Here is a 27948-nt window from a genome sequence, read left to right as displayed (position 1 = left end):
ACAATACCTTCTTAGAAGGCAAATAAAAGAAATTCAAGATCAGTAACAATGGAATGAATAGTCAAAAAACGTTGAAATGTCTAGCATTGTAAGATTAAGCTTAATAATCACAGGGTTGAAAATGTTCACACAATTATAAAAAGTGAAAGTTAAAATTATTCTTGGTAAATTCACATGTCTATACAAAGTGTCTTCAGACTACCTTGGCTTGAGTTAAAGACTTTCTAATTTGACTTTTTCATGAAAGTTCTCTGCAGCTTGAAAACTTGAAGCTGTTCTCCAGTGTGCAGTCCTAGGCTCCCCACACTGTTGGATTAATGGTGACTCATTTGATTAGAGTTTAAATCTGGGACATAAATTTAATTCAGCATCTTTTTCCCCCTTCAACAGTTCTGCCCAGCATCCCTGTCATGCACAGGCAAAATCTTATTTTCAGAGGGAATAAATCATTATGGATTTGAGAGAAATAAGTCATCTGGGACAAGGAACTAGCAAATATACTGCTAAATTTTCACTTTGGAGACCATAAGCCTAAAGGAAGGAGGATTCTTCTTACCTGCGATTAAACAATACTTCTTCAAATTCTTTGCTCTGGAGTTTGGATATGTAGTTGATGTTTACCAATGGTTATTTGTATCACAATTTTAACAGAAAGGATTGCCAACTTATCTTGTGGAGTCTAAAATTAAAGTCTTCACATTTTTCTATTATGATTTCGGTGTCTGTATGTAAGATTGAACACAAAACCCCCAAAAGATATGCAAAGCGCCACAGAACAATGTGCTTTAGCATAAGGGAAGTGTTTTGTTTTTTTCTTTAATTTTTAACATTTATGCATTCTTTTCTGAACAGTTACACAATGCAGATTTAGCCTGCTGAAGTCAATGGCCAGATGAATATAGTTACTACAAATGATTTCCCTCTAAACAAAAGTCTTATATCCTGGGAACAGAGCAGGGGCTTTGCTGCTAGTGAGGTATTCACAGATGGGACTGTTACCAGTCAGTTCTGCGGCTAGTAGGCAAGTTACCCAGATAGAAAAGCAGCACTTCAGAGCCCCTTGGGTGCAGTAAAAACTCTTTTCCCCTTCTGCTGAAAGTCTCAGTCATTTGAATGTATATTCTTTGCAGTGTCTATGTGGAAATGTTCACAAGAAGTCTGAGTAAAAATCAGATACCATTTTCCATTAGCATGTTATTAAAAATTTAGCTCTACTATTCCTGGTGAGAGGTGACAATTTCAAGCAAATGGTTTTGTTATCACTTCTGGGCTCCATCATGTTAGAGAGAAAATATATTTCTAAAAATATGATGACCCTTGTCATTTTATTGCTATGGTCTAAGCAGGTGGGGCTAATTAATGATTTTCTGTATCATCAAAGACAAATCAAGAATTCCATCTAAAGCAATTCTTGCAGAAATATATGGTGTTGGGCCCCAGTTGAAGTATTTTTCCTAAATAAAAACTACAAAATACTTTTCACTAAAGGTAACTGAGAAATTGTTTGATCTGACAGAGGATGAGGACACACCTTCTTCTTCTTCTTCTTCTTTTTTTTTTTTTTTTTTTTGAGACAGTACACTTTGTGATTCACAGGGTAACTTGCATCAGACGCAATTTAATGAAAGCTCTCAAATAAGCAATTTTATTCCTATCCATGATTGCAGACATTTACAAAACCATAACATCTGAGTTCACCTTAAAAAATAACTTATATAAAGCAGTGATATACACAGCACAAAATAGTTCAGGGAGGGGCAGGAGCAACTTTTAATAATTAAAATGTAAACGTGAAAAAAAGGATGGAATAAAAGTCCCTACTTACTTCTACTTAAGATGTCATGTAATAATATTTTACAATGTCCTGTGGGTCAATGTATGTATGTGCATATGTCCGTATAACATACACATATACAATACATTCTCTGACCCACACATATACATACACAGATAATTATTTGCAGTTCAGTTTAGGGCAATTCTAATATGCCGCTCTGTACAGTTGTTTGAATCACATTTGGACCCGCTTTCTTCAAAAAATAGGGGAGAGAGCAGGAAATAAAAAGGTTGGTTTGGTGTGACTGAGATTCCTTTGTTTAACTGTACACTGTGATGAATAATTTTCTTCCGTAGTAGTTCTGTGAAGGGCTGACTCACTGTGGTTTTCATGAGGAGACTTGGTAATGGATCACACACTCATTGTCATGCTAGGGGAGTACTAGAAAGAAAAAAGAATCCATATTTTAACGACAATTCTTTTACAGACCACTAATGTTCTTCTTGGTAAACAGTAGTAACCATGGATTTTAACATCTTGAAATCTTTTATGCTCAAGCCTTTAACATAAAAATAAGAAGCTATAAAAGAGTAAATTTATATAGAATTGACTAAGTCCTGAAATTTATAATATTTCCTCTGGAAAGCGACCAGTCTCCCTCTCTCTCTGCACTCAGATGGCTGATAATTACCCAGGCCCTCAGTCGTCTCCTTCTAGCCAGATTCATGTTTTGTGGGCATTTGTAACAATCTGGGTAAATCCAATCCATAATGAAATAAGTATGAGGGATAGCCTAACTACCTACTAACTATGTAAAATTAGTAACTATATTACCTGACCTCTTTGTGGTTCAGTTTCTTCATGGGTGAAATGGGTTTAATAATAGCATTTATCTTAAAGGAACTTGGGGAGTATTAAATCTAAAATCTTTAAAACCATGTATTTACTGAATATACAGAAAGTGTTCAGTAAAAGTTTAATTAATAGTGTAAGGGAAACAGAATAAAGCAAAACAAAAAACAATTCCCAGCTGGCCCTAGGACGTTCTCATAAAGTGTTTAGAATACTTAAGAGTCTGATTTACATTTAAGGATGTAAGTGTCTTCCTCTAATCTGTGGTTCCAATTTCAGTCCACAATATTTTTAGGGTGGGAGCAGGAGGTACTGTTGTTATACATAACTTTTCAGTTTGATGAGGCTGACAATTGGTAAAAGGTGAGGCTTTCAGAAATTATTGAGAGAGGAACAGATGGCAATTATTGTGATAATTATGCCTATCTACACTTGTATTCTTGAGGAATGGACTGTGTGTGACAGAAAAGCTCCAGAGCAATACTGTCTGACAGAACTTTCTTCAACACTTTCTTCTGTGCTGTTCAACACAGAAGACACTAGCCACAGGTGGCCACTGAGCACATGAAATGGGCTAGTTTGGCTGACAAACTGTAATTTTAATATTATTTAATTTATTTAAACTTAAATATTCCCATGTAGCTGGTGGGTTCCATCTTGGACAGCATAGTTCCAGACTATCTGAGATGTGGGGAGGGCATCCACTCCCAAATGGCAATGATCTCCAGATGAACAGCATTTCTAGATGAAAATGTAAATGTAAACCCTTAAATATTCTAAATGTTTTGTTAAAAAAATATTTGCTGAGGACCAGGCCAAAGGAGAATTCCTTTCAACATGTTAATAAGGATTGTGCCTCATGGAAAGAGGCAGGTGAAGTCAAGGACATTGGTTCCAGGCAGTAGGGCATTCCAAAGGAAAAGTGATGATCTTGGAAAGGGGAGTGTGAACTTTTAAAAAAGAGAGCAGGCCAAACTGAATGAAGTAAATTCTAGATGAGCTGAGGTACTGAAGGAACCAGAAATGAGGTGTAAGGTGTGTACTGAGAGAAGGATGGATTTTACAGGGAAAGCAGGATGCCCTGGGGAATGGCTCAGCTGGTAGAAGTCTGGACAGAAAGTCATTAGGGGTAAATCTAGGCTCAAGCCAAAACCCTCATTGATCCTGAGAAAAGGTGGATGAGTGGGCTTGAAAACGGGTCACTGGATCATAGGGGGATGATTGTTAATCCTTTAAATGCAGGTCAAATCATGGAAAATCTACTTGATAATCACTTAATAGCCTCAAATTTCCTTTTAGGAAAGCTAAATTATATATGTTACTGACTCTAATGTTGGATTGTGAGTAGGGTGATAAAAAGGGGGAGACTTCCAAAGAGAAGGGGATGCAGTTTGACAGAAAAACCTCTTCGTCTTCACCCTTGATAGTGGCAGCAAAAAAGCACATCAGAACAAAGCAATACCTAAATCCCAAAGCAACCAGACAAAACCTGATGAAATGGAGCCCACCTTGCCCCTGTGCCAGAGGGGGATGTGCCTTCATTTCAACAGAAGATACCATGCAAATCTCCCATTATAAATAATGACAGCAAGCTTCAGTGAACTATCCACAGCCTTTCACAGCCTTTCAAATATACATTTGTATATATGACCTTTAGGGGGAAGAATTAAAAAAGAAAATACATGGATAGCAAGCTTTTACTAAATAGAAGAAATTAGAGAATATGGCAAAGTGGGCATGGGAAAGTGTAATCTATGCTTTCTATGGCTACTATTACAATAAAAGTGGTGATCCCATCAGTGCTGTTCAAAAGAACTTTCTGTGATGATGGATACATTCTATTCTGTGTTTGTTGTTCAATGTAAGAGTCATTAGCCACATATGGCTACTGAACTCTTAAACTGTAGCTAATGCAATTTAGGAGCTGAAAATTTTAAAATTAAAATTTTATTTTAATTAATTTAAATTTAAAAACCATAGCAAGATCATCAATCACTGTTTTAAGAAAAAGGATTTTATGGGTATATGGTGGCAATCATCTAAAAACAGTAAAAGATACTGAAGCATTTCAGAAAGCACTTCAAAAGAAGTTTCTGAAAAAAAAATTTCTAGATAAGTCATAATTAAGTCTAGAAACTATCTCTTTTCATACACATTCTGAATGATCAGGATTAAAAAAAAAATAAGGGCTAGATTCAGTCAGAAAAGATAGAAGCATCTGCTTCACGCAATACAACTCAGAAGTCCCAAGCATTTAATATAATTTTTGAATAGTACCAGTAACTGTAAAGTGATGCTCTAAAGTGTATTTGGTTTGGTGGATATGTATAGATGTGTGAGCGTCCATATGGGCAATGTGCTGTTTGCACTGCTGAGGTTGTAAACTGCTCATCTGCTACTGCTTTTATTGAAACTGCTTCATCCAAGTAAAATAAGGGAAATTACAAATTTCTAGGAAGACTCACAGAATGTGCAAGCAAAAAGGAATTCGGGTATTGATTACTATTCTTCAACATGTAAGAGAAGTGGCTTACGGTTTTCCTAAAGTAAAGGAAGAGTAGGTGTTAAATGGCGTCTCGTATCTAGAGACATAAAATATTCATGGTGTACTGTCCTGAGACGACACTACAATGTTTCTATTGTACTGCTGCATCAATATGGGATGATGTATTGTAATGTTTGTGCCAAAATGCTGTGATATGAGGTTGCCCTGCTTCCAAACTATTCTGTGAGTCTGGTTCTCCTTAATCAGATGATATAATGGCTCTTACAAAGTCATTAACTGTTTGGTTTAACAAAAACAAACAAACAAACAAAACCCTAAAGATATAATTTCAAATGTGTACTAATTGATTTTACTTTTTACAAATATATTTGTATATATATACATATATATATAAATATATATATCTGTATATATAATGTATATACATATATATATACATACAATATATATACAAATATATATATATGTATATATAAATGTAAAATATATATATATTTTACAAATATATTTTGAAACAGCATGCCTTGATATAAACTAGCGAATTTGTGATTTTCCCCTTACTATACACAGTTCACAAAGCATGGAACCCACCAAACACCCATTCAGTCTTTGCACAGTGTGCATAAATTCCTGTTTACACACTTCAAGAACACTTCAGATCTTACATCATTTCTATTTTTAAGCATCTAGATATATTTTGTTTTCTTAATGAGAGATAAATAAAGAATAGTGCAGCGACTCTGAACTGAAGTGAAATAAATTCAGTGTTTATGTGACTGTATAAAAGAAAATTTGGATGTATATGATAACTTTATAACAGAAAATGACTAAGGGGAGTAAGGGTAATAATAGGAGACGACCTATCATCTTGTTTATAATTCCTAGTAGAGACCATGATTTTTAATATCACTTTTACTCAATTGATTACCGTTCATTGCCATGGAGTAAAATACTCTGCTAAATTAATTCAATAAATAAGACTAACTGCTTTCTTTACAGGAGAAGCATGAAAAACTACTTTCTGAAATAAGCCTTTTTGCATTCTAGATTTTCAAAAACAAACATTTTACAGAATTTGAACACTAGGGGGCATGTTTGTTTCTTGAAATAATGGTCTTGTTTAGGATTCCAAAAAAAGGCTGAGTAGTAAAACATTTGATTCAGATTTTTCTGAGTTGCATGTTGGCACTGCAAGGTTTCTGACTCTGGGTTGGGTATTTTGTTTCTATAAATATTAATTAAATGAAGTAGCATGTGTGAAGTGACTAGGATAGCGGCTGCTACATAAAAAGCACTCAGTAGATGTTCACTCTTTCCAGGCCTCCTTATGTGGTTTGACTTCAAGATAGGACTGACAAATCCTCAAAAGGCAGACTACTCCAAAGTATGTGCTTTTCAGAGTTATATACATTATAAAAACACTAGAACGTACATGTTCATTCATTCAAAAATGATTTCTTTTTGAATTCTTTATATAGTTCTATTTTTCCTTGATTATGGGAAAGCTAACTTATTGGATACCTAGCCTATTTTTACTTTAATTTACTTTAATGCCTCAGATTTGTCTTTTGTCTTCCTTTCTCTCTGCTCCTCATTTCTTGAACTTTTAAAAAGGTCTAAACAAAAATGTGTGGTGATGTGATGCAGAAAGCCATGGACAACAATTGCATCATTCATAATACAGCAGAGTCCTCAACGGGAAGACAAAAGAGTGGAGCAGCTAGTGTGGACATGCTTACAAGGCTGCACTGTCTCTAGGTGGTGGTACAGTTCCTCAATCATCATCCAATTGTTTTTCCTTTGGGGGCTTTTCAACTGGGGACAGAACAGAGGGAAGGAAGGGATGGGAGGGAGCTTTTGTTTTCTGCTAACTCCATACAGCAGTCTGGCATTTTACCTTCTTCTTGGCTTCTGGAATAGTGAGGCTGGGCCAGGAGTCAGGGATGGGAGGAGCCCAGCTCCAGATGCTCTCTTTCCTATGCACATACTTAGAAAAAGATTGACTGTTTTGCATGTGCATAGTCCAGTTAAGGTTAAAGGGTTAGGCTCTTTATTCCATGCAAAGAAGTTTTTCAGGTCCTGTGATATCTGATTCTTTGATCCCCATGGAGAGCTCTCTGATGCCAGCTCTAAAGTGGCACCTCTCTGCTGAATGTATAACAAGGCAGCAGTCACCAAGGACTAATCTAGAAAAGGAGAGGGGAGAGGTCTGTTGTCCCTGTCCCCGAAACAAGTCATGTGGGACCTTTTAAAAAAGTTTTCTTCTCCAATCCCAAATTAATAATTTCCTTTATACTTAAAAAACAAACTGGCTTATATCTATTATAACACCTATTAATCTGACTTAGGGTTTAATTAGTTTTAACCATGTTCTTCCCATCAAATGGCATTCTTTGAGGTTAGTAACGTGTTATATTTATCTCAGAATACTTTGTCCTTAACCAAGCACGTTACATATTAGAGGCTCAAGAAATGTTGAACTGAACTAAGTATCACATACCTCACTGAATTATACCATTTTATTGCTGAAAGAATTAGCAAGAAAAGAAATAAATGTTTCTAATTAGATAAAGCCAACATTAACTAATTAAAATGGTAGTCCATTTAATTTTTGTCCATAGTCTTGAAGCAAACTAGTGAAAACCAGTATCTAAAAAATGGTTCCTATAATCCTGAGCATTATGACAAGCTAGTCTTCTGATTTTTTATATGAATTTTTATGTGTACATTCTTTGTCCTCACTAATCATGTACAGATAAAGATCAGTATAAGATTTATACAGATAAAGATTAGTATAATTTTATTTCTAGTTTTAACAGAACTAAAGTCTAAAAACAGGGAAAGTCTTATCCCACGCAGAGGTGTTAGGTTGATAGGAAGAAGTAAAAGAACCCACAGAACACCCAAGCTTAGGTTCAAAGCAGCCACTCCATGCAAAACCATATTTGTTACTAGCCACAGTTTCAAATTCTAATAGTATCACCTCTAGTGAAGGTTGTGTTATGGCAAAATGAGGGAAGTTTTCTCCTCTGATTTTAATGATGGAAATCCGTATGTGGGGGCACTGATGCTATGAAGATGAAATTAGTTTGGATTTTGAAATCCTTTATGCTATATTCCAATTCAGAAGTTATTAGCAGAGAATGTGCATTAGCATCACTGACAAAGCTTTTTCATTTTCAAGAATGCCCAGTACCACTCCTAGAAATTCTGATTCACTAGGTCTAGGGAGAGTTCTGGGAAAATGTATTTTTTAAAAATTCTGTAGGTGTTTTTAGTGTGAAATATTAGGTTAAAAAAATCACTGTTTTATGTAATAACTCCTTGAGAAAAGACACCATATTGTCTTTTTGGTCTCTCCAGTGTGTAGCATACTGCTTTGGCCTGTTTTTAAGTGCTCAGTAATTGTTAAATGAGTGAATGAATTTTATTACTTCTCTTTTTGCTCCTGTCTGCTTCTATGGAGATATGGAATACTGCCTTTGCTTAACGCAGTAATCATATTCAAAAAATGACTCTGGTGTCCAGCTCAGGTTACAAGGAAATAACAGGCTAAATGACCACCAATACTGGCCTTCTGTTGAGTGATGTCTAGTGCATGAAGTAGATATCTTACAGAGGACATTCAGAGTCTAGATCTGAGAACAGACCTGGTTTTGCAGTGACTCAAGCCATTTCTGTAATGTGAAAACTTGTAAAAACTATCTAATATGCAACTTGTTTCCAGCATTGTTCCTTTATAGTGGATGTTCTCTACAAGAAAATTTGTTTTATAGTTTTTGTTTTTGTAACTACGTGCACAGAATAGGAGCAAAAAAAGAACAAGTTTATTTTTTAATTATTCCAAAGAAATTTCACTTAATTTTCTAACTTTTAAAATATCAACCTGCTGAGCTCTAGATAAATAATCATAATAATGGCTTTATGAATAATTCTAAAAGGAAAGCTTCAGAAATCAATTTTGGACATAATAATGTAGGCAAAGGAATACTTACACTCTCACTCTGAAAAGGATTTAAGAAATTTCCCCCCATTTCGCCATCATCCCTTGGAGTGCCTGGTTGATTACTCAGGCTCATATTATTGGGTGAATTCTGTAAACAAGATTTAGAAAACAAGGCATTGTTAAAGATTTTAATTTCCCTCTTGCATTGTAGTGTTTCAAACATGAAATCTACAGCAGCATCTCTAAGGACAAAGCAGACTTATAATTCTAATCTTAGACTTCTACTGTGCATCCTAGTTCATTCTTTACACCTTGACAAGTACTAATGCTTTCCCAAATGGAAATTAAAAAACAAACAAACAAAACCCCCAAATAACCCACCACAACTTTCTTCTTAGTCTCAGAATCAATGTTTATTCAATTTCCCACCCTCAGCTTATAGAGTTCCTAGAACCATAGAGTTTAAAAAACATTCTCAGCAGGGGCATGATGAAGAGAGCCTACCCACTGATCAGGAACGATGGAACAGTAACTTGCCTTGGTGATTTTACTAATCACACTTCAAAAGGTCACTGTTTGAGAATATTTCCCCTTAATTCTACATGTGGCTTATGTAGTAACACTATTTCAACTATTTTTGTTTATATGAACTGTAGGGAAAAAGGAAGATGGTTGACAAGTATAGTTAGGAACAAGAGAACTACCTGAGGACTTGTGAATCCAATGTGCAGTTGTAGAGGAAAAGAAGGCCCAAAGTAAACTGCTTTAGAATCTTTTCCTATCATTAGTTTGAGTAGATTTACTTTGAAATGCTCTTTTAAGATAAAATGGCTGATAGGAGCAATCTAATCAAACACTAATAAGTTAGCTGCATATTGCTTCATATTCTACTTAAATTTGCTAGTCTTGTTATTACTGTGCAATGTTAGCTGTGGGAGGTCATCTGCTACTTCATACAAACAGGAAATACAGAATGGCACTGCCATATAAAGCATGTTCACACAGCACTGCAACTGTGACTGAGGGACTCTTTCAAGGTCTAATTTATTGACTTGTAGAAATCAACTTTAAGGTTAAAATTTTTTATTTGTTATTTCAAATGGAAGACAGATTTTAGAGTTTTTCTAAGCCATTTCTATTTTATATTCTGTTTTTGAATAAGTTCTACATTTTTAAAAGAAAATTGCTCTGAAGATTTTGACTTAACTAAAACAAAGTTATGTCATAAAAATTAAAATTTCATGAATGAGTTATTCCCAGAAGAATATATGCTGTTTTGGAATATAGTTAAACTGTAAAGCAGAGACAGGTAGATGAACTGGTGGAAATACAGCTTATATCTTGTCCTGCTGTGCACCCTACAGGGAAGATCTGAGAACAAGGATCCTCTGAAGTCCATAGGAGCTCGATTTGCCAATGAACCCCAAGGGCTGGGGAACCACAGTTAATAGCATAAAGAGGATTCTTTTTTTTTTTTTTTGGATAAATTTTTCTCTGAATATGTTAGTTCCCCAAGTATACAGAAAAGTAACTACTTTCAAATGAACATAGATAACTTCATTTCCTGAAAAAAAATTTAAGTAAAATTTAAATAAGTGTATTATTATTTCATATCTCATTAATTATTAAAATTACTAACTGAATAATCAACTGTTCCTTGAAAACAGGAATGTTAATGCTGATTTGGTTCAAAAAGAAAACTAAATTTATACAAATTTTGTAAGGCTTAGCCAAAATCTATTTGGTGAAAGCAGATGTCTGTTAATTTATATATAATTAAGAAATTGGTAATCCCAGAATAAAAAATAATTCTATATATAAGGGTATTTAAAGGTGCACTTGCAAACTTCTTCATTCCTGTGTAACTAACATGTTCCCCGTGGTACCCGAGGTACCCTGAAATGAACAGCACATCTCTGATGCAGTTAGGGTGCTCCCTGTTTCTTCCATACTGTCCCATGCATCACTTCTTGATTTACAATTTTGAAAGTTAGCTAACTTCAAGTCTAATTCTTGACTCAAAATGCTGATTTCAAAATATTTAAAATTTGAAAATGACACTGCATTATTATTTAAATATTTACACAACACCTCTCTTATTGTTTCTGTTTTCCATGCAATCTATTCATCGCATGGTGGCTCACCAGTATATGCTTTTTGGGTGTGGGAGGAAGATATATAAGAACATTGAGAGGAAGATTAAAAGGACACATTCAACATACAAAACAGCGAATATCAGATCTCTGAAACTTATTCAGCTCAGTGAGCATATTTGAAAATCTTCAAATGATAGGACAAACCTTTGTTTGTTATTATTTTTTTAACCTAAAGTAATCTGCAAAATGTGAAAACAACAAAAATTTCTCAACGCAGAGTCTTATGAAAATTGTACTATCCATGATCAGTGAATAACCTGATAATGATACAGGCTAAAAGACACACTTATTACTGGTATCTAAGAAACAAGACAGTGGTTCCAAACGCCAGCTCGAAACAGGTTATGAGTGTGGGTCTCCATGAACTGTGTGTGTGTTATATTTAACTATAGCTATGTTTGTTTGCAGTGTTTCCAGTAGATTTCATCAAGGCAAGAACATAATACACACAAAAAGGGCTTAGATCAAAAAGGCACTCTGATAGCTTGAGCACATAGGGAGAAGGGAGTACAAGAAAATCCAAGTAAAGATCACTTTTAACTACATTAGGCACTCTGTTTACATTTCTTACTTCAGTTACAATGTACTGTATTTCCTATTTACACTCTAAGAATTTAGCTTATAAAAGTATAATTAGTATTATACTGATCCCATCTTCAAGGGATTTTATTACTTTCTCAATTACCCTTTCTTCAAACTGGAATGTTTTTCTTTTAAGCTATAACTTCATATATGAATGTTATATGAGGGAGGATGCACACACACACACACACACACACACACACACACACACACACATTTCCTCTGGCTAACACATTTAATTCTCTTAGACCCTCTATTCTCTCATTTTATCTTACAAGTATTTTTCCACATCATCTCTTAATTAGTAAGTTATTGTCCTTTCTTTTACCCACCCTCAGAAATTGTTCCAGCCTTTTCAAGCTATTAAAAAAAGTGCACATGTACATAAATTTTGACTCTGCCCATAACTGGAATAAAATAATATTGATATTATTTGAAGCCCTCTAGAGGTGGATTTGAATCACTTCCTCAGAGCCTGCCAATAACAAGCTTTATGGAGTGTTGTTTTGACTCTGCCAGCCCCCCAAAGGAACAAAATGTCAGTCATGGTTCTCCCAGGGGATAAAAGGGAGCTAGAGCCCAAGCCAAACTGAGAAGATGACAGAGATCTATGGTGTTGAATAGCTCCCCTGTGAAGGGCGTGGGATCTTTAACTGGAACTGAGGTTCTTGACTCAGAAACCTTTAGGTTAAAAAGACCTCTTGGATAATTCATTAAGTGTGATATGATCAGATCTGGCCTTCTCTGATATGTTTTTTTTCAAACTAAATATATAAGTGTTAGGTATGTTAATGTGAACTGCAGAATTTATTTACATTATTTCCTTCTAAGAAAATAAACCATATGCTCGTCTCAATCCCCAACTCCTAAAAGAACTCCAAGGGAAAATATTTTTGTCCTATTGATTAAATGGGTGACTTCTGGACTCCTAAGTTAAAGGTGAATTCTGCATTTTGAGAGAGATGCATGTGAGTTTTACTAGTAATCCTCAACCGAGCAAGAAATAATTTTAAAACTCTCCATTTGGAGTTCTGAGCTCCTTGTGCCACTGAAACAGTGCTATCAAAATGCAGGTGACAGTGTGTCTAGCCTTGCTGACAAAAGACAGCATAACTAGTGAGGAGGAAGATATTTAATATCTGTATATTGCTTTAGAGCCCTAGCATATGTTCACACTTTACTCTGAACAGTTTTATGAAGAAGACAGGGGATGAACTACAAGCTCTATTTTAAAGCTAAGGAAACTAAGCCTAAGAGAAATGAAATAACATGTTGCCCCAGTTTTTAGGTAGGAGAACCAAATTTTCTGATTCTCAGAGGTTCAATACTCTTTATTAGCTTACATATAAGAAGGATAATATAGAGTATTTTACAATAAAAAGGTAGAAAAGGGATATAAGTAGTACTAGTAAACAACATTAAAAAAGGAGTAAGAAATTTTTAAAAAATGTAATACTGGCACTTAGCAAAATACAGGTCTAATTGGAGAACAAAAAAGATGTAGCTGGAAACCTAAGAGGGATTTTGAACAAAACTGTTAAGCAGTAATGGCCCAAACTGTCTTATGATTCACAAATAAAAATGGCTAGAAAAAGAATAGGATGAAAAGGAATGAACCCAGGAAACAAGAGAAAAGGGAGGAGAGTTTCTTGAGAGAACTGGTCTTCTGCTGGAAAAGGAAGAAGGTGGGGAAATGAAGTTAGTGATAATGTGGATAGCATGGAATAAAAATCTGAAATAATTAGGCTGTGAATGGAAAGAAGTAGGGAGAGAAATAATTGGGGGTGATGGAGATATACATGATGCTGCTGATTAAAGAAAAAAGGGTAGTGGACATACAAGAGACACCAGTGGTATCATCATGCAGTTAGAACCCTGAACCCCACGAACCTGGAACAGGGGCAGTGCAGAAATGAGCTGCAGAGGAGCTCATCGGAAGGCAGACACAACTACTCGTTTCTAGAATATTGTTAAATGACATGTTTATTACTTGGGGCAAACTCTTATATTAAGTGAAATGTATTTGAACTTTGCTTTATTTAAGTTTTTCCTTATTGTCTTTGGTCTGCTCAGTTATACTGAGCTCCTGGAGGGCAGAGATCATACCTTGTTTAACTTCGGGTTTTCAGAGCCTGGCTGACATAATGCCTTGGTACATTAATGTTTACTGAGTGAAGGAACTCCTGCCTAAACACTTGAGGACAGAAATTATGTTTGTATTTGAAGAAGTCTCTTATATCTCCACATAGTGCACAAGGCTACAAAAGTACACACTTGGTAGTCAATTAATGCTTAAAGAATAAGCACTACAGGGGCGCCTGGGTGGCGCAGTCGGTTAAGCGTCCGACTTCAGCCAGGTCACAATCTCGCGGTCCGTGAGTTCGAGCCCCGCGTCGGGCTCTGGGCTGATGGCTCGGAGCCTGGAGCCTGTTTCCGATTCTGTGTCTCCCTCTCTCTCTGCCCCTCCCCCGTTCATGCTCTGTCTCTGTCTGTCCCAAAAATAAATTAAAAAAAAAAAAAAAAAGAATAAGCACTACATCACCAAGCAAGAGAATGTTATCAGCAGTAGGCACAGGATAGTGGAAAAACTTGTCTCCGGAAATAGGAATGGAAAGATTAGCATGGAAGGAATCACAATAGATCTGATGAGGGCAGATTAGAAGATGGTATTTAATTTGTCATTATGAATCTTTAAAATTTCCAAAGTGCTTTATAAATTACAAAGTACTTTTTCAGGAGGTGGACGGGGAGATGGGCTAAATGGGTGATGGATATTAAGGAAGGCACTTGTTGTGATGAGCCCTGGGTGTTGTATGTAAGTGATGAATCACTAAACTGTACTCCTGAAACTAATATTATACTATGTATTAACTAACTGGAATTTAAATAAAAACCTGAAAAAACAAATTGTATTGGCTGTCTTAGGTATCTAACAATTGGTATTAGCCAAGTGTACCTTCCCATATAGAATTTTGTTTACATCTGTCTGGTGTACAAAAATACTGGTCATTAGTGGGAATTTCAGAAAGATGATGTTAAGCACTCTGGATGATCCCGTCTTCATGTAATAAAAAAATCATCTTTAGACACTAGAATACACTTCTCAAATACAAAATTAGAAATTTTATTGGTGACCACAAAGCATAATTCAGCTAATACCAATTGTTAGATATCGAAGACAGACAATACAATCATGGTCATGTGACTTGTAAAGGTGTTTCCCAGAGAGATGGTTCTAATGGAATTATACAGTGAATCTTATTTTGAAAACAGGCCTTTTGACAGTTTTACCCATTCATCACATAAGTAAGCTAGTGCTTCTTTATAATGATATTTATGACAACAAATATTTATCTATTTTAAGAAAAGAAAAAGACTTTCCTGATGGTCCCTAAACATAGATATGCAAAGTGTATATACTACTTGTAAGGCCAAGCTGCCAGGCAATGTAGACGTAATGTTGGCATGCCAGTTACACTCTCTTTGTCTCTCTCTCTTTTTTCTTTTTAGCTTGAAGTCTTCATTTAAAAGGTTTTGTAGCTCAATCAATCTTACTTTATTTTTCTTGGCACAAATTATTATACATGAATATAAATTAGAAGTAGGATTAAAAATGAATTTCCCCTTTAATGAATTTTGTTATTTATTGATATAAAGCAGACTTCTAAGAGAATCATTCTAATGGTAGTTAATAATTATTTCTTATCAGCCATTTTAAATATATTTTGACCCACAGAGAACTATTTTAAATTTATCATGACCTAAAAAGTATTTAGGTATTCTTCATAAAAAAAAGTAAGGCATCTTAGCAAAGGATTAATTTTAAACACTTAAACTATCGGAGGAGGAAAAACACAGACAGAAGCTATTAGAAGCCTCTCTTTCCTACTTGTATTAATATAATTTTCTTCTAATTACTTTCCTATTCTATTCTGGGGAACTAGAATAATAATTGAGGATGTCAGCATTGCCTAATAAAGGTCTGAAAGACAAATGAGATGTATAAATGCAATGCCCTTATAACATATAACGTATAACAACATCTTTCCAAGTCCCTTTCTCCTTAAGTTGCTCTAGACTTCTTTACATTTTCAAAAGATTATCTACACTATGTCAATTTGCTTTATAAATGAGTGACATAATAAAGGTGGTTAAGTTGGTTATTACTTGGGTATCAATTAATCATGTATACAGTATGTCTTGTAAATGAATCTTACCATGTTAAAAAACTAATTTTACCCTTTCCCGTTATATGCATTGATCATTTTTAACTTCCACTTAATTATATCTGGACCTCTATTTTCAAACGCTTGTTCAGGGGCCAACATGGTGGAGAAGTAGGGGGAATCCATACTTCCAGCATCTCTCAAACAAATAAGTGTAGAAGCCAAATAACTTTGAACACCAGAGCCTGGGAGGAAAAGAGACCGAATCTACTAGGAAGAAAATGGGAAAGCTGGAAAAAAGATAGGTGCCTAACTGTGAACTGGGGGAGATAAAAAAAAAGCCCACGTGGGCACGGAGGGGAGGGACCCCCTTCTGCAAAGAGACAAAGGGAAGAGAAAGAGTGGCTAGAGAAGTGCAGGACCATATCTGGACAGGAGAAAGACCTGGGACTGAGACAGAGGGATCCAATCTCTAACTGCGGGGCTTTCTTCGGACTGGGGCTGGCTCCCTCTTCGTGCACCTGGGGAAGAGGGGAGCCAGCCATGGGTGCGGTAGTAGGTCAGGGGCTAAGTCTGCAGCTGGAGAAAGTGGTTCCCTCCCTGGAGGGCTGCAATAGTACAGAACCTGCCTGCCTTCACCATCCCCCGGGCGCAGTGGCTGGGCTGAGGGCACAGTCTGCAGGAGGAAAAGGCAGCTGTCTCCCTGGAGTGCTGTGGGAAAAGACAAAGGCTGCCTGCGTCTGCCACCCCTGGGGCTTGAGGCAAGGGCGGTGGCTCAGTCTGCAGTAGGAGAAGGCCGTCCTCCCTGAAGTGCTGTGGCACAGACAAAGCCAGCCGGACCACATATCACTGCACTGAGAGGCGCTTCCCCAGCACCAGAGTGCAAGGAGCAGAACTTTGAATCCTAGCCAAGTGCAGGGTCAGGGGATTGGTGGAGAGAGAAGGACCACCCCGTCTGTGCCGAGGCACAGTGAGGACGACTCAAACTGAGTCCAGTGGGTCGTCTCCATGGAGAAGAGACTGGGGAACCACCATTTCCATCCACCACCACCACCACCACCACCAAGGTGGGGCCTCAGGGATCACTCCCGGGGCCCATAGTGGAGGTGGGTCCAGAATATGCCAAACCACGACCCTTTGCACTGGGTAAATGCATATCCACTGGAGCGGCACAGACCCTGCAGACAGCTACTACCTACAAGTGATGCAGCATTGCCTAGATTAACTCTAGGTCAATTCTGGATATACAGATATATTCTCCCCCCACACCACCCCTCCATTTCTTCTCCTTATCTCTTCCCTCCTGTAGGCTGGTTACTCTGGTTATTGGTCTGTCTAAACAGACATATTTAATCCATTTTCTCGATACATGTTCTACACCTCCTGCTTTACACTCCTTTCTCTCTCTCTGGAATAATCGAGCCATATAGTTTCTCTGTCTGGGTAACTTCATCTTCATTTCGTTTTCCCCGCCTCCTTCTTTAGTTTCCTCTCTCTCTGGATTAAGCCTTTTAGTCTCTCTGCCTAATCAATGTTTATTTTTTGTCCCCCCCCAACCCCCTCCTGTCATTTCACTCTTTGTATGTGCTCTTCCATCAGCACTGCCTCCACCCTCTTCTTTACTTGTAGTTGGGGTTTTGGTGTTTTTTGTTTTTACTCTTTAGGTTTTTGTTTTTGTTTATTTGTTTGTTCGTGTTATTTGTTTGTGTGTTTGCTCATTTTTGTCTCCTGTTTGTCTATCTCTTTTCCTTTACAGGGCTACTCCAAGGAACAAATCAAAGCACACCTGGTGGAGGTTCCAAAACATTACTACAAGTAGGATAATAAAGTAACCAAAGTCACAACAATAGAGAGCAAGTAACAACCCCTGAAAAAACACCTCCTGAAGAGCCAAGCCCTGGACAGTGTATGACCCTCCTTGAATATAGCAGTGCTCACAGGTGCAGAGCACACAACAAGCTTTTAAAACGCATAAGGGACAGAAAACTAGCCAAAATGATGAAACAGAAGAATTCTCCTCAAAAGAAATTCCAGAAAGTAGAGACAGCTAACGAATTGATCAAAACCTATTTAAGCAATATAACGGAATAAGAATTTAGAATAATAGTCATAAAATTAATCGCTGGGCTTGAAAAAAGCATAGAAGGCAGCAGAGAATCTATTGCTACAGAGGTCAAGGGACTAAGAAACAGTCATGATGAATTAAAAATGCTATAAATGAGGTACAAAATAAAATGGAGGTGGCCACAGCATGGATTCAAGAGGCAGAGGAGAGAATAGGTGAATTAGAAGATAAAATTATGGAAAAAGAGGAAGCTGAGAAAAAGAGATAAAATTCAGGAGTATGAAGGAGGAATTAGAGAACTAAGTGATGCAATCAAATGGAACAATATCTGTATCATAGGAAATCCAGAAGAAGAAGAGAGAGAAAGGGGCTGAAGGTATACTTAAACAAATAATAGCTGAGAACTTCCTTGATCTGGGGAAGGAAACAGGCATTGAAATCCAAAAGGCACAGAGAACTCCCTTCAGACATAACTTGAATTGATCTTCTGCATGACATATCATAGTGAAACTGGCAAAATATAAGGATAAAAAGAGGATTCTGAAAGCAGCTAGGGATAAACTGGCCTTAACATACAAAGGTAGAAACATAAGGGTAGTAGCAGACCTATCTGCTGAAACTTGGCAGGCCAGGATATCTTCAATGTGATGAACAGAAAAATATGCAGCCAAGAATCCTTTAACCAAAAAGTCTGTCATTCAGAATAGAAGGAGAGATAAAGGTCTTCCCAAACAAACAAAAACTGAAGGAATTCATTACCACTAAACCAGCCCTACAAGAGATCCTAAGGGAGATTCTGTGAGTGAAATGTTGCAAGGACCACAAAGTACCAGAGACATCACTACAAGCATGAAACCTACAGACATCACAATGACTCTAAACCCATATCTTTCTATAATAACACTGAATGTAAATGGACTAAATGCTCCAGCCAAAAGACACAGGGTATCAGAATGGATAAAAAACAAGACCCATCTATTTGCTGTCTACAAGAGACTCATTTCAGACCTGAGGACACCTTCAGATTGAAAGTGAGGGGATGGAGAACTATCTATCATGCTACTGGAACTCAAAAGAAAGCTGGAGTAGCTATACTTATATCAGACAAACTAGACTTTAAATTAAAGGCTGTAACAAGAGATGAAGAAGGGCATTATATAATAATTACAAGGTCTATCCATCAGGAAGAGCTAACAATTGTAAATGTCTATGTACCGAATACAAGAGCCCCCAAATATATAAAACAATTAATCACAAACATAAGCAACCTTATTGATAAGAATGTGGTAATTGCAGGGGACTTTAATACTCCACTTACAGAAATGGATAGATCATCTAGACACAGGATCAATAAAGAAACAAGGGCCCTGAATGATACATTGGATCAGATGGACTTGACAGATATATTTAGAACTCTGCATCCCAAAGCAACAGAATATACTTTCTTCTCGAGTGCACATGGAACATTCTCCAAGATAGATCACATACTGGGTCACAAAACAGCCCTTCATAAGTATACAAGAATTGAGATCATACCATGCATATTTTCAGACCACAATGCTATGAAGCTTGAAATCAACCACAGGAAAAAGTCTGAAAAACCTCCAAGAGCATGGAGGTTAAAGAACACCCTACTAAAGAATGAATGGGTCAACCAGGCAATTAGAGAAGAAATTAAAAAATATATGGAAACAAATGAAAATGAACATACAACAATCCAAACGCTTTGGGATGCAGCGAAGGCAGTCCTGAGAGGAAAATACATTGCAATCCAGGCCTATCTCAAGAGACAAGAAAAATCCTGAATACAAAATCTAACAGCACACCTAAAGGAAACAGAAGCAGAACAGCAAAGACACCCCAAACCCAGGATAAGAAGAGAAATAATAAAGATCAAAGCAGAAATAAACAATATAGAATCTAAAAAAACTGTAGAGCTGATCAATGAAACCAAGAGTTGTTTTTTGAAAAAAATACATAATTGATAAACCTCTAGCCAGGTTTTTTTTAACCTTCTCCAAAAGAAAAGGGAGATGAGCCAAATAGATAAAATCATGAATGAAAATGGAATTACAACCAATCCGTCAGAAATACAAACAATTATCAGGGAATACTATGAAAAATTATATGCCAACAAACTGGACAACCTGGAAGAAATGGACAAATTGCTAAGCACCCAGACACTTCCAAAACTCAAACAGGAAGAAATACAAAATTTGGACAGATCCATAATCAGTGAAGAAATTGAATCAGTTATCAAAAATCTCCCAACAAATAAGAGTCCAGGACCAGATGGCTTCCCTAGGGAATTCTACCAGACATTTAAAGCAGAGATAATACCTATCCTTCTCAAGCTGCTCCAAAAAATAGAAAGGGAAGGAAAACTTCCAGACTCATTCTATGAAGCCAGTATTACTTTGATGCCTAAACCAGACAGAGACCCAGCAAAAAAAGAGAACTACAGGCTAATATCCCTGATGAATATGGATGCAAACATTCTCAACAAGATACTAGCAAATCGAATTCAATAGCATATAAAAAGAATTATACACCATGATCAAGAGGGATTCATTCCTGGGCTGCAGGGCTGGTTCAACATTTGCAAATCAATCAATGTTGAAACATCACATTAATAAAAGAAAAGATAAGAACCATATGATCCTGTCAATCGATGCAGAAAAAGCATTTGACAAAATTCAGCATCCTTTCTTAATAAATACCCTCGAGAGAGTCGGGATAGAAGGAACATACTTAAACATCATAAAAGCCATTTATGAAAAGCCCACAGCTAATATCATCCTCAATGGGGAAAAACTGAGAGCTTTCCCCCTGAGATCAGGAACACGACAGCGATGTCCACTCTCACCGCTGTTGTTTAACATAGTGTTGGAAGTGTTAGCATCAGCAATCCAACAACAAAAGGAAATCAAAGGCATCAAAATTGGCAAAGATGAAGTCAATCTTTCACTTTTTGAAGATGACATGATACTATACGTGGAAAACCAAATAGACTCCACCAAAAGTCTGCTGGAACTGATACATGAATTCAGCAAAGTCGCAGGATACAAAATCAATGTAAAGAAATCAGTTGCATTCTTATACACTAATAATGAAGCAAGTGAAAGACAAATAAAGAAACTGATCCTATTCACAACTGCATCAAGAAGCATAAAATACCTAGGAATAAACCTAACCAAAGATGTAAAAGATCTGTATGCTGAAAACTATAGAAAGCTTATGAAGGAAATTGAAGAAGATATAAAGAAATGGAAAAACATTCTGTGCTCATGGATTGGAAGAATAAATATTGTCAAAATGTCAATACAACCAAAGCAATCTACACGTTCGATGCAATGCCAATCAAAATTGCACCAGCATTCTTCTCGAAGCTAGAACAAGCAATCCTAAAATTTGTATGGAACCCCAAAAGACCCCAAATAGCCAAAGTAATTTTGAAGGAGAAAACCAAAGCGGGAGGCATCACAATCCCAGACTTTAGCCTCTACCAAGCTGTAACCATCAAGACAGCATGCTATTGGCACAAAAAAGACACATAGACCAATGGAATAGAATAGAGACTCCAGAATTGGACCCACAAATGTATGGCCAGCTAAACTTTGACAAAGCAGGAAAGAATTTCCAATGGAAAAAAGACAGTCTCTTTAACAAATGGTGCTGGGAGAACTGGACAGAAACATGCAGAAGAATGAAACCAGACAACTTTCTTACACCATTTACAAAAATAAACTCAAAATGGATGAAGGACCTGAATGTGAGACAGGAAACCATAAAAACTCTAGAGGAAAAAGCAAGAAAAAACCTCTGTGACCTCAGCTGTAGCAATTTCTTACTTGACACATCCCCAAAGGCAAGGGAATTAAAAGCAAAAATGAACTACTGGGACCTCATGAAGATAAAAAGCTTCTGCACAGCAAAGGAAACAATCAACAAAACTAAAAGGCAACCAATGGAATGGGAAAAGATATTTGCAAATGACATATCAGACAAAGGGCTAGCATCCAAAATCTATAAACAACTCACCAAACTCCACCCCTGAAAAATAAATAATCCAGTGAAGAAATGGGCAGAAGACATGAATAGACACTTCTCTAAAGAAGACATCCAAATGGCCAACAGGCACATGAAAAGATGCTCAACGTCGCTCCTCATCAGAGAAATACAAGTCAAAACCACACTGAGATACCATCTCATGCTGTTCAGAGTGGTTAAAATGAATAAATCAGGATACTATAAATGCTGGAGAGGATATGGAGAAATGGGAACCCTCTTGCACTGTTGGTGGGAATGCAAATTGGTGCAGCCGCTCTGGAAAACAGTGTGGAGGTTCCTCAAAAAATTAAAAATAGATGTACCCTATGACCCAGCAATAGCACTGCTAGGAATTTACCCAAGGGATACAGGAGTGCTGATTCATAGGGGCACTTGTACCCCAATGTTTATAGCAGCACTTTCAACAATAGCCAAATTATGGAAAGAGCCTAAATGTCCATCAACGGATGAATGGATAAAGAAGATGTGGTTTATATATACAATGGAATACTACTTGGCAATGAGAATGAATGAATTCTGGCCATTTGTAGCAACATGGATGGAACTGGAGAGTGTTACGCTAAAAGAAATAAGTCAGGCAGAGAAAGGCAGATATCTTATGTTTTCACTCATATGTGGATCCTGAAAAACTCAACAGAAGACCAGGGGGGGAGGGGAAGGGGAAAAAAAAATTACAGAGAGGGAAGGAGGCAAACCATAAGAGACTGTTAAATACTGAGAACAAACTGAGGGTTGGGGAGGATGGGAAAGTGGGGTGATGGGCATTGAGGAGGGCACCTATTGGGATGAGCACTTGGTGTTGTATGGAAACCATTTGACAATAAATTTCATATTAAAAAAACACTTTGTTCAAAAACAAAATTTATAAGGTTATTCTAATAATCTTAACAAGAGTCCCATGTGGAATGAAATACAAATAAAAAACAACACAGAGGGTTGCCTGGTTGACTCTTGATTTCGACTCAGGTCATGATCTCATGGTTGTGAGATCAAACCCTGTGTCTGGGCTCTGTGCTCGGTATGGAGTGCCACCCCCCCCCCCTTTTTTTTACTTAATTTTATTTTTTAATTTACATCAAAGTTAGTTAGCATATAGTCCAAAAATGATTTCAGGAGTAGATTCCTTAATGCCTCTTACCCATTTAGCCCATCCACCCTCCCAAAACGCCTCTAGTAACCCTCTATTTGTTCTCTCGGTATGGAGCCTTTTTAAGATTCTCTCTCCTTCTCTCTGCCCCTCCCTTGCTCATGTGTGCTTGTTTTCTCTCTCTCAAAAAGCAAACATTAACAACCCAAAACACAAAAAACCAAGAGATTATACAATACTCACCTTGGAAATACTGTCCATATCTCCCGACCCTGAAACAAAATATGAAAAGAAAATGTTTATTAGATAATAATTTCATATACAAATTAAGTATTCCTTTAATATAAATGAATGCAGTACACTCTTTGTATTTTCCAGTATGTATCTCCTTAATTTTTTAATCTTAAAAAATTATTTACTCAGAGTGCCTGGGTGACTCAGTTGGTTAAGCATCCTACTCTTGGTTTTGGCTCAGGTCATGATATTATGGTTTCTGAGTTTGAGCCCTGCATCAGGCTCCATGCTGACAGTGCAGAACTTGCTTAGGATTCTCTCTCTCTCTCCCTCTCTCTCTGCCCCTCCCCTGCTCATGGTCTCTATCTCAAAATAAATAAATAAACTTAAGAAAATTCGTTTTCTCTTATACTGTCTGATGAGTAAGCATCATCGATGGCAATGCAAGGATGAGCTGTACCTCTCGCTCTGAACCATCTTTTTTGTTTATTTTTGTAATGGTAGAATTAAGAAAAGTATCATTATCATAAATTCCTGAAAATGAAATGTAAGAGAGATCACTTATAAATCGTATTCAATTCAAATTTTTAAAATGTATGTATGTATGTATGTATGTATATATATGTATATACAGACAGCGAGAGATTAAATATATTTGAAACGATGCTTCTAAATCTGACAAAATATAAGATGGACATCTGCAATATTTAAAAATATTATGAGCCATATTTTACTATAATAACCAAAGTGAAGAATTTTTAATAACATTAAAAAATTGACAGCAATCAATATTCATGGCAATCCATCAAAAGTAAGACTGTCTTTATAATACTGTAATTTTAAGTAGATTCCTGGGAGAAATGAAAAATCAATACTAATTTCTTACTTAAGAAGTGGAATCATACATTAGGTAACAAGGAACAATAATCAGATCTTTGCCACATGTTAGCTTTATTTTTAACCATTTTAACAATTAATTTTTTGGCATAAACATATTCTACTATTTTAATAGTAAAACATTCAGTTATAGTCACAAATAAAGTTAGTGCTTATAAACATACATAATACATTGATACATATTGAATGCACATATGTAATTATGTAGATATAAATATGTGTAATAATGTTTATTATAAAAAGTAATAAGCCACATGCCAAGCATATGTGAAACTCTTCCTCAAATTCTATTCTAGTGAATAACTGAAAATTTTCTATGACCAAATATCATATTTTTAAAAATAATTTTACAAATTAAAAGACTGGAAAGTGAGTTATGTTGCAATACATTAAAAAATAAAATTCTAGAACAGTGCTGACAGGTAGAGCTTTGTGTGATGATGGAGATGTTTCTCTACTCTATGTTTCATTATGGTAGCCATTAGCTACACATGGCCATGTACATTTGATAGGAGGCAGTGCAGCTGAGGAAGTAAACTTTACATTTTATTTAATTTTGACTTAAAATTAAATAGTCACACATGGCTAGTCACTACCATAATTGATCAGTGCAAATTAAGGCTTTGATATCTAGGCAACACATGTACGTATACAAAACAAGTATGGACCTTAAAAGCTCAAAAGTCTAGCAACAGGTTGCAAATAGTTTCTTGATTATTGAAGTTACAGAGCTTTTCAAAGTATTAGAGGCTGGTGTTTGGGCCGAGTCGTGGAATCTGTGTACAACCTAAGTTACTCATGGGCATAGTTATTCCAACTTAAGTAAAAGATGGTTCTTTTTCAAAAGAAAAAAAAGATCATAAGCGTCTATCCCCATTGTCAACTTTTAGCTTATGTTACTGTTACTTAAAACATATATAAACATAAAATAAGTGTAGTTGTTTTATAGGTTTTGTTTTGGATTTGCATTTGGCCTGCCTATATGTACAGTGCACTGTGTGATCTAATCGGTTTTGTGCCACTCATCTCTATTTCTCACTGTTGTGAAACTCTTTGTTCTCCCTGAAGACACTGGGCTTCATTTGGTAAGAAGGCATCATTTATGAGGTATGTTTTCAACTATTAGTCATAGTACTCGAAATCTGCTTTGCCATGAGTATGTGGCACTGCTCTCTTTTAAGGAAATCATCCAGATAATCCAGAATATAATTAAATTTTATTTTTAAAAGAGACAAACATTAAAATACAGAAACAAAGTTAAGAAATTCTTGCAGAGAACATAAGTTCCTCTGAGACTGCATCTATAGACCTTCGTAGACAAACCAGCTCAGAAGATACTGTAGCTCTCCAGGTGAGGGATATGTAATATGTGCTCAGAGCAGCAATATCTCCTTTTATCATAAAACACTCAGATTTTGATAGGTGAAAGTAAATACCTGTGAATAAGAGCTAGGTTAGAACAATCCTCACATTTCTGATTTTCAAATGATCTCCAGTTATCATAACCAATATTCTGTAAAGTCTCAGTCTGAAGTGAAAGTTGAAGCGTTTTAAAATAAATTCAAAGTAAATAAAGTATACAAAAGCAATTTGCAAACTGTAATATCCACTCTGTAGAATAAAAGTTTTGTTTTGATTTCTAAACATCAAATTGCATATCCTTACCTAAAGAGCCATTCATGTGATGTGACTCCATTCCTCCTAATCCACCCATGGGACCATCTGACCCAGGGCCCATTGGAAACTTTAAAAAATGAAGAGAATTTCTATGATCACACTGAAAACAATTATTTATCTAACGTTACAATATCTATCTTTAACATTGTAAGACACTTCCACAAATTATTTTCATTTCCAAATAATGGAGGTTATTTTCCTAGATTTTTTTCAGCCTTACAGATTCTGAAACTGACTGCCCTACTTTCCTCATACCATCTGCTTTATGTTCTGGATCTTCAGGTTAATCCTCATTTACATCCATATTTTCTTCAGATATTCTCAACTACAAAGCACATACATTCCAGTGCAAATTAGAGGATAAACATTCTCTTCTCTGCTATTGACAGATCTTGCTATATAAGCCAGAGATGATTTCTAGGAAGCTGCTAAAAGTATTGACTTATTAATAAGAATAATTCAACATTATTATGCCAACATGAAGATTTTTCTTAGCAGGCAATCTATCTTTGTTCAAATGGACATAATAAATAATTCCATCTTGTAGTTTAAATACATTTAGCTCCTTGGGGACAGCTCAATATAGTTAATTCTTGGCAGTCTCAACCATGTCAGTTCAATGACAATTGGACGTTCTACAGCAGTTATATTTAACATTTTTTAAAGTAGTGGGATTATTTTATTTTAAGTTGGAAGCCCAGTACAAAACAGATGTGAACTGATATACGATGGTGGAGCAGGTGGTGGAGAAGCCATGGCCTGCCCACTCAGTCTTTTCCTTATCTCCCTGGAATATTCCTGAGGAAATCTAGAGCCCAGTTTGAAGACAAGTTATCTATAATTATCTTATGTTTACAGTTAAAATAGCCTACTGAAAACCACTTGTTCTTAAAATTTCTGATGCCAAAAGCATTTCTTCCATGTTGTATGGTACAGAATACTGAATGTGGTGTGTGTGTATTTACGTGTGTAGATGGGGTGGTGATGTTTACTAATCAAATAGGCTTTTGGGAGAAAAACAATTGCCCTCAACAGACAACCTGTAACTGTATATAATATATATATGATTGTTTGGAAATAAGATGGCTTTCTATCACTGGGATCATACAGCCACATGCTTATACGTTTTCCCAGGATAATGTCATTTCTGTTGCCTAAAATTTTGTAGCCTTAAAGCATACAGATTGATTTATATATATTCTATTTGGTTTATAAATATTTTATAGATTCTCTCTACATAGATTCTATATATAGATTCTATATATTCTAAGTTGTTTACTTAGAATTAATTTTAGAAATTTAATTTATAAATCAATTAAAGAAATATTAACTTTTTAAGCTATCATTTGAGGTAGCTTAAGAATGATAGCTTAAAGAAATTAACTTTGAACTTACTGTTTTATTCAGCCTTTGTCAAAAGCATAGTATAGATCTGGGCTGAAAAACTAGTGCTGGTAAGGCCAACACCCTCTGAACTTACTTGGTTCGGTCCCTTCATCTGGCCCCCACAGTGTTTTAAAAGACACAAAGACTATTGGTATGTATGCTTGAAGCACAAAAAACTGCAGTTCTAGCCCTCAGCAGGCATTTGCTTTTACTACCTCTGGCTGAGATGAATGGCATTTGAAAAAGTGACACGATCAGCTTCTACTTTTCTTGGATCTCTTATCTTTGTATTGAGTTAGAGAACCAGAATGGAACATACTTGGATGCTATCAGCTTAGCTGCCCACAGAAATGTCTTCAGTGCCATATGCTCTGGGTTTCCTCTCGCACTCCCTCCATTTTAAATATCAAGTTCTAAGATATGAAACTGCACTATGAAGAGCTTTTCTATATTTTTGCTAAATTTCTAAAATGAACATTGTTCATTATCATATTCAATGTTCATTAAGATCACTGTGGAAACACCCTTTAGACATTACTGATAGGA

General features: G+C 36.1%; 1 protein-coding gene across 9 annotated transcripts in view; it reads right to left on the bottom strand.

The window, feature by feature from the left end:
* Positions 1-1617: 1617 nt before the first annotated feature.
* Positions 1618-27948, bottom strand: part of SSBP2 (single stranded DNA binding protein 2) — a 304408-nt gene continuing 278077 nt past the window's right edge. For all 9 annotated transcript variants that reach the window (XM_058728082.1, XM_058728030.1, XM_058728011.1 and 6 more), the window contains 4 exons: positions 26005-26083; positions 23452-23480; positions 9131-9229; positions 1618-2218 (listed from right to left, as the gene is read on the bottom strand). In XM_058728082.1, the coding sequence (XP_058584065.1) occupies positions 2189-2218; positions 9131-9229; positions 23452-23480; positions 26005-26083 (237 nt within the window). In that variant the 3' untranslated portion in view covers positions 1618-2188. The remainder of the gene's footprint in view (positions 2219-9130; positions 9230-23451; positions 23481-26004; positions 26084-27948) is intronic.

Source organism: Neofelis nebulosa, chromosome 1 (genome assembly GCF_028018385.1).
Source record: "Neofelis nebulosa isolate mNeoNeb1 chromosome 1, mNeoNeb1.pri, whole genome shotgun sequence".
NCBI lineage: Eukaryota > Metazoa > Chordata > Mammalia > Carnivora > Felidae > Neofelis > Neofelis nebulosa.
This window is presented reverse-complemented; position numbering and strand designations above follow the sequence as displayed.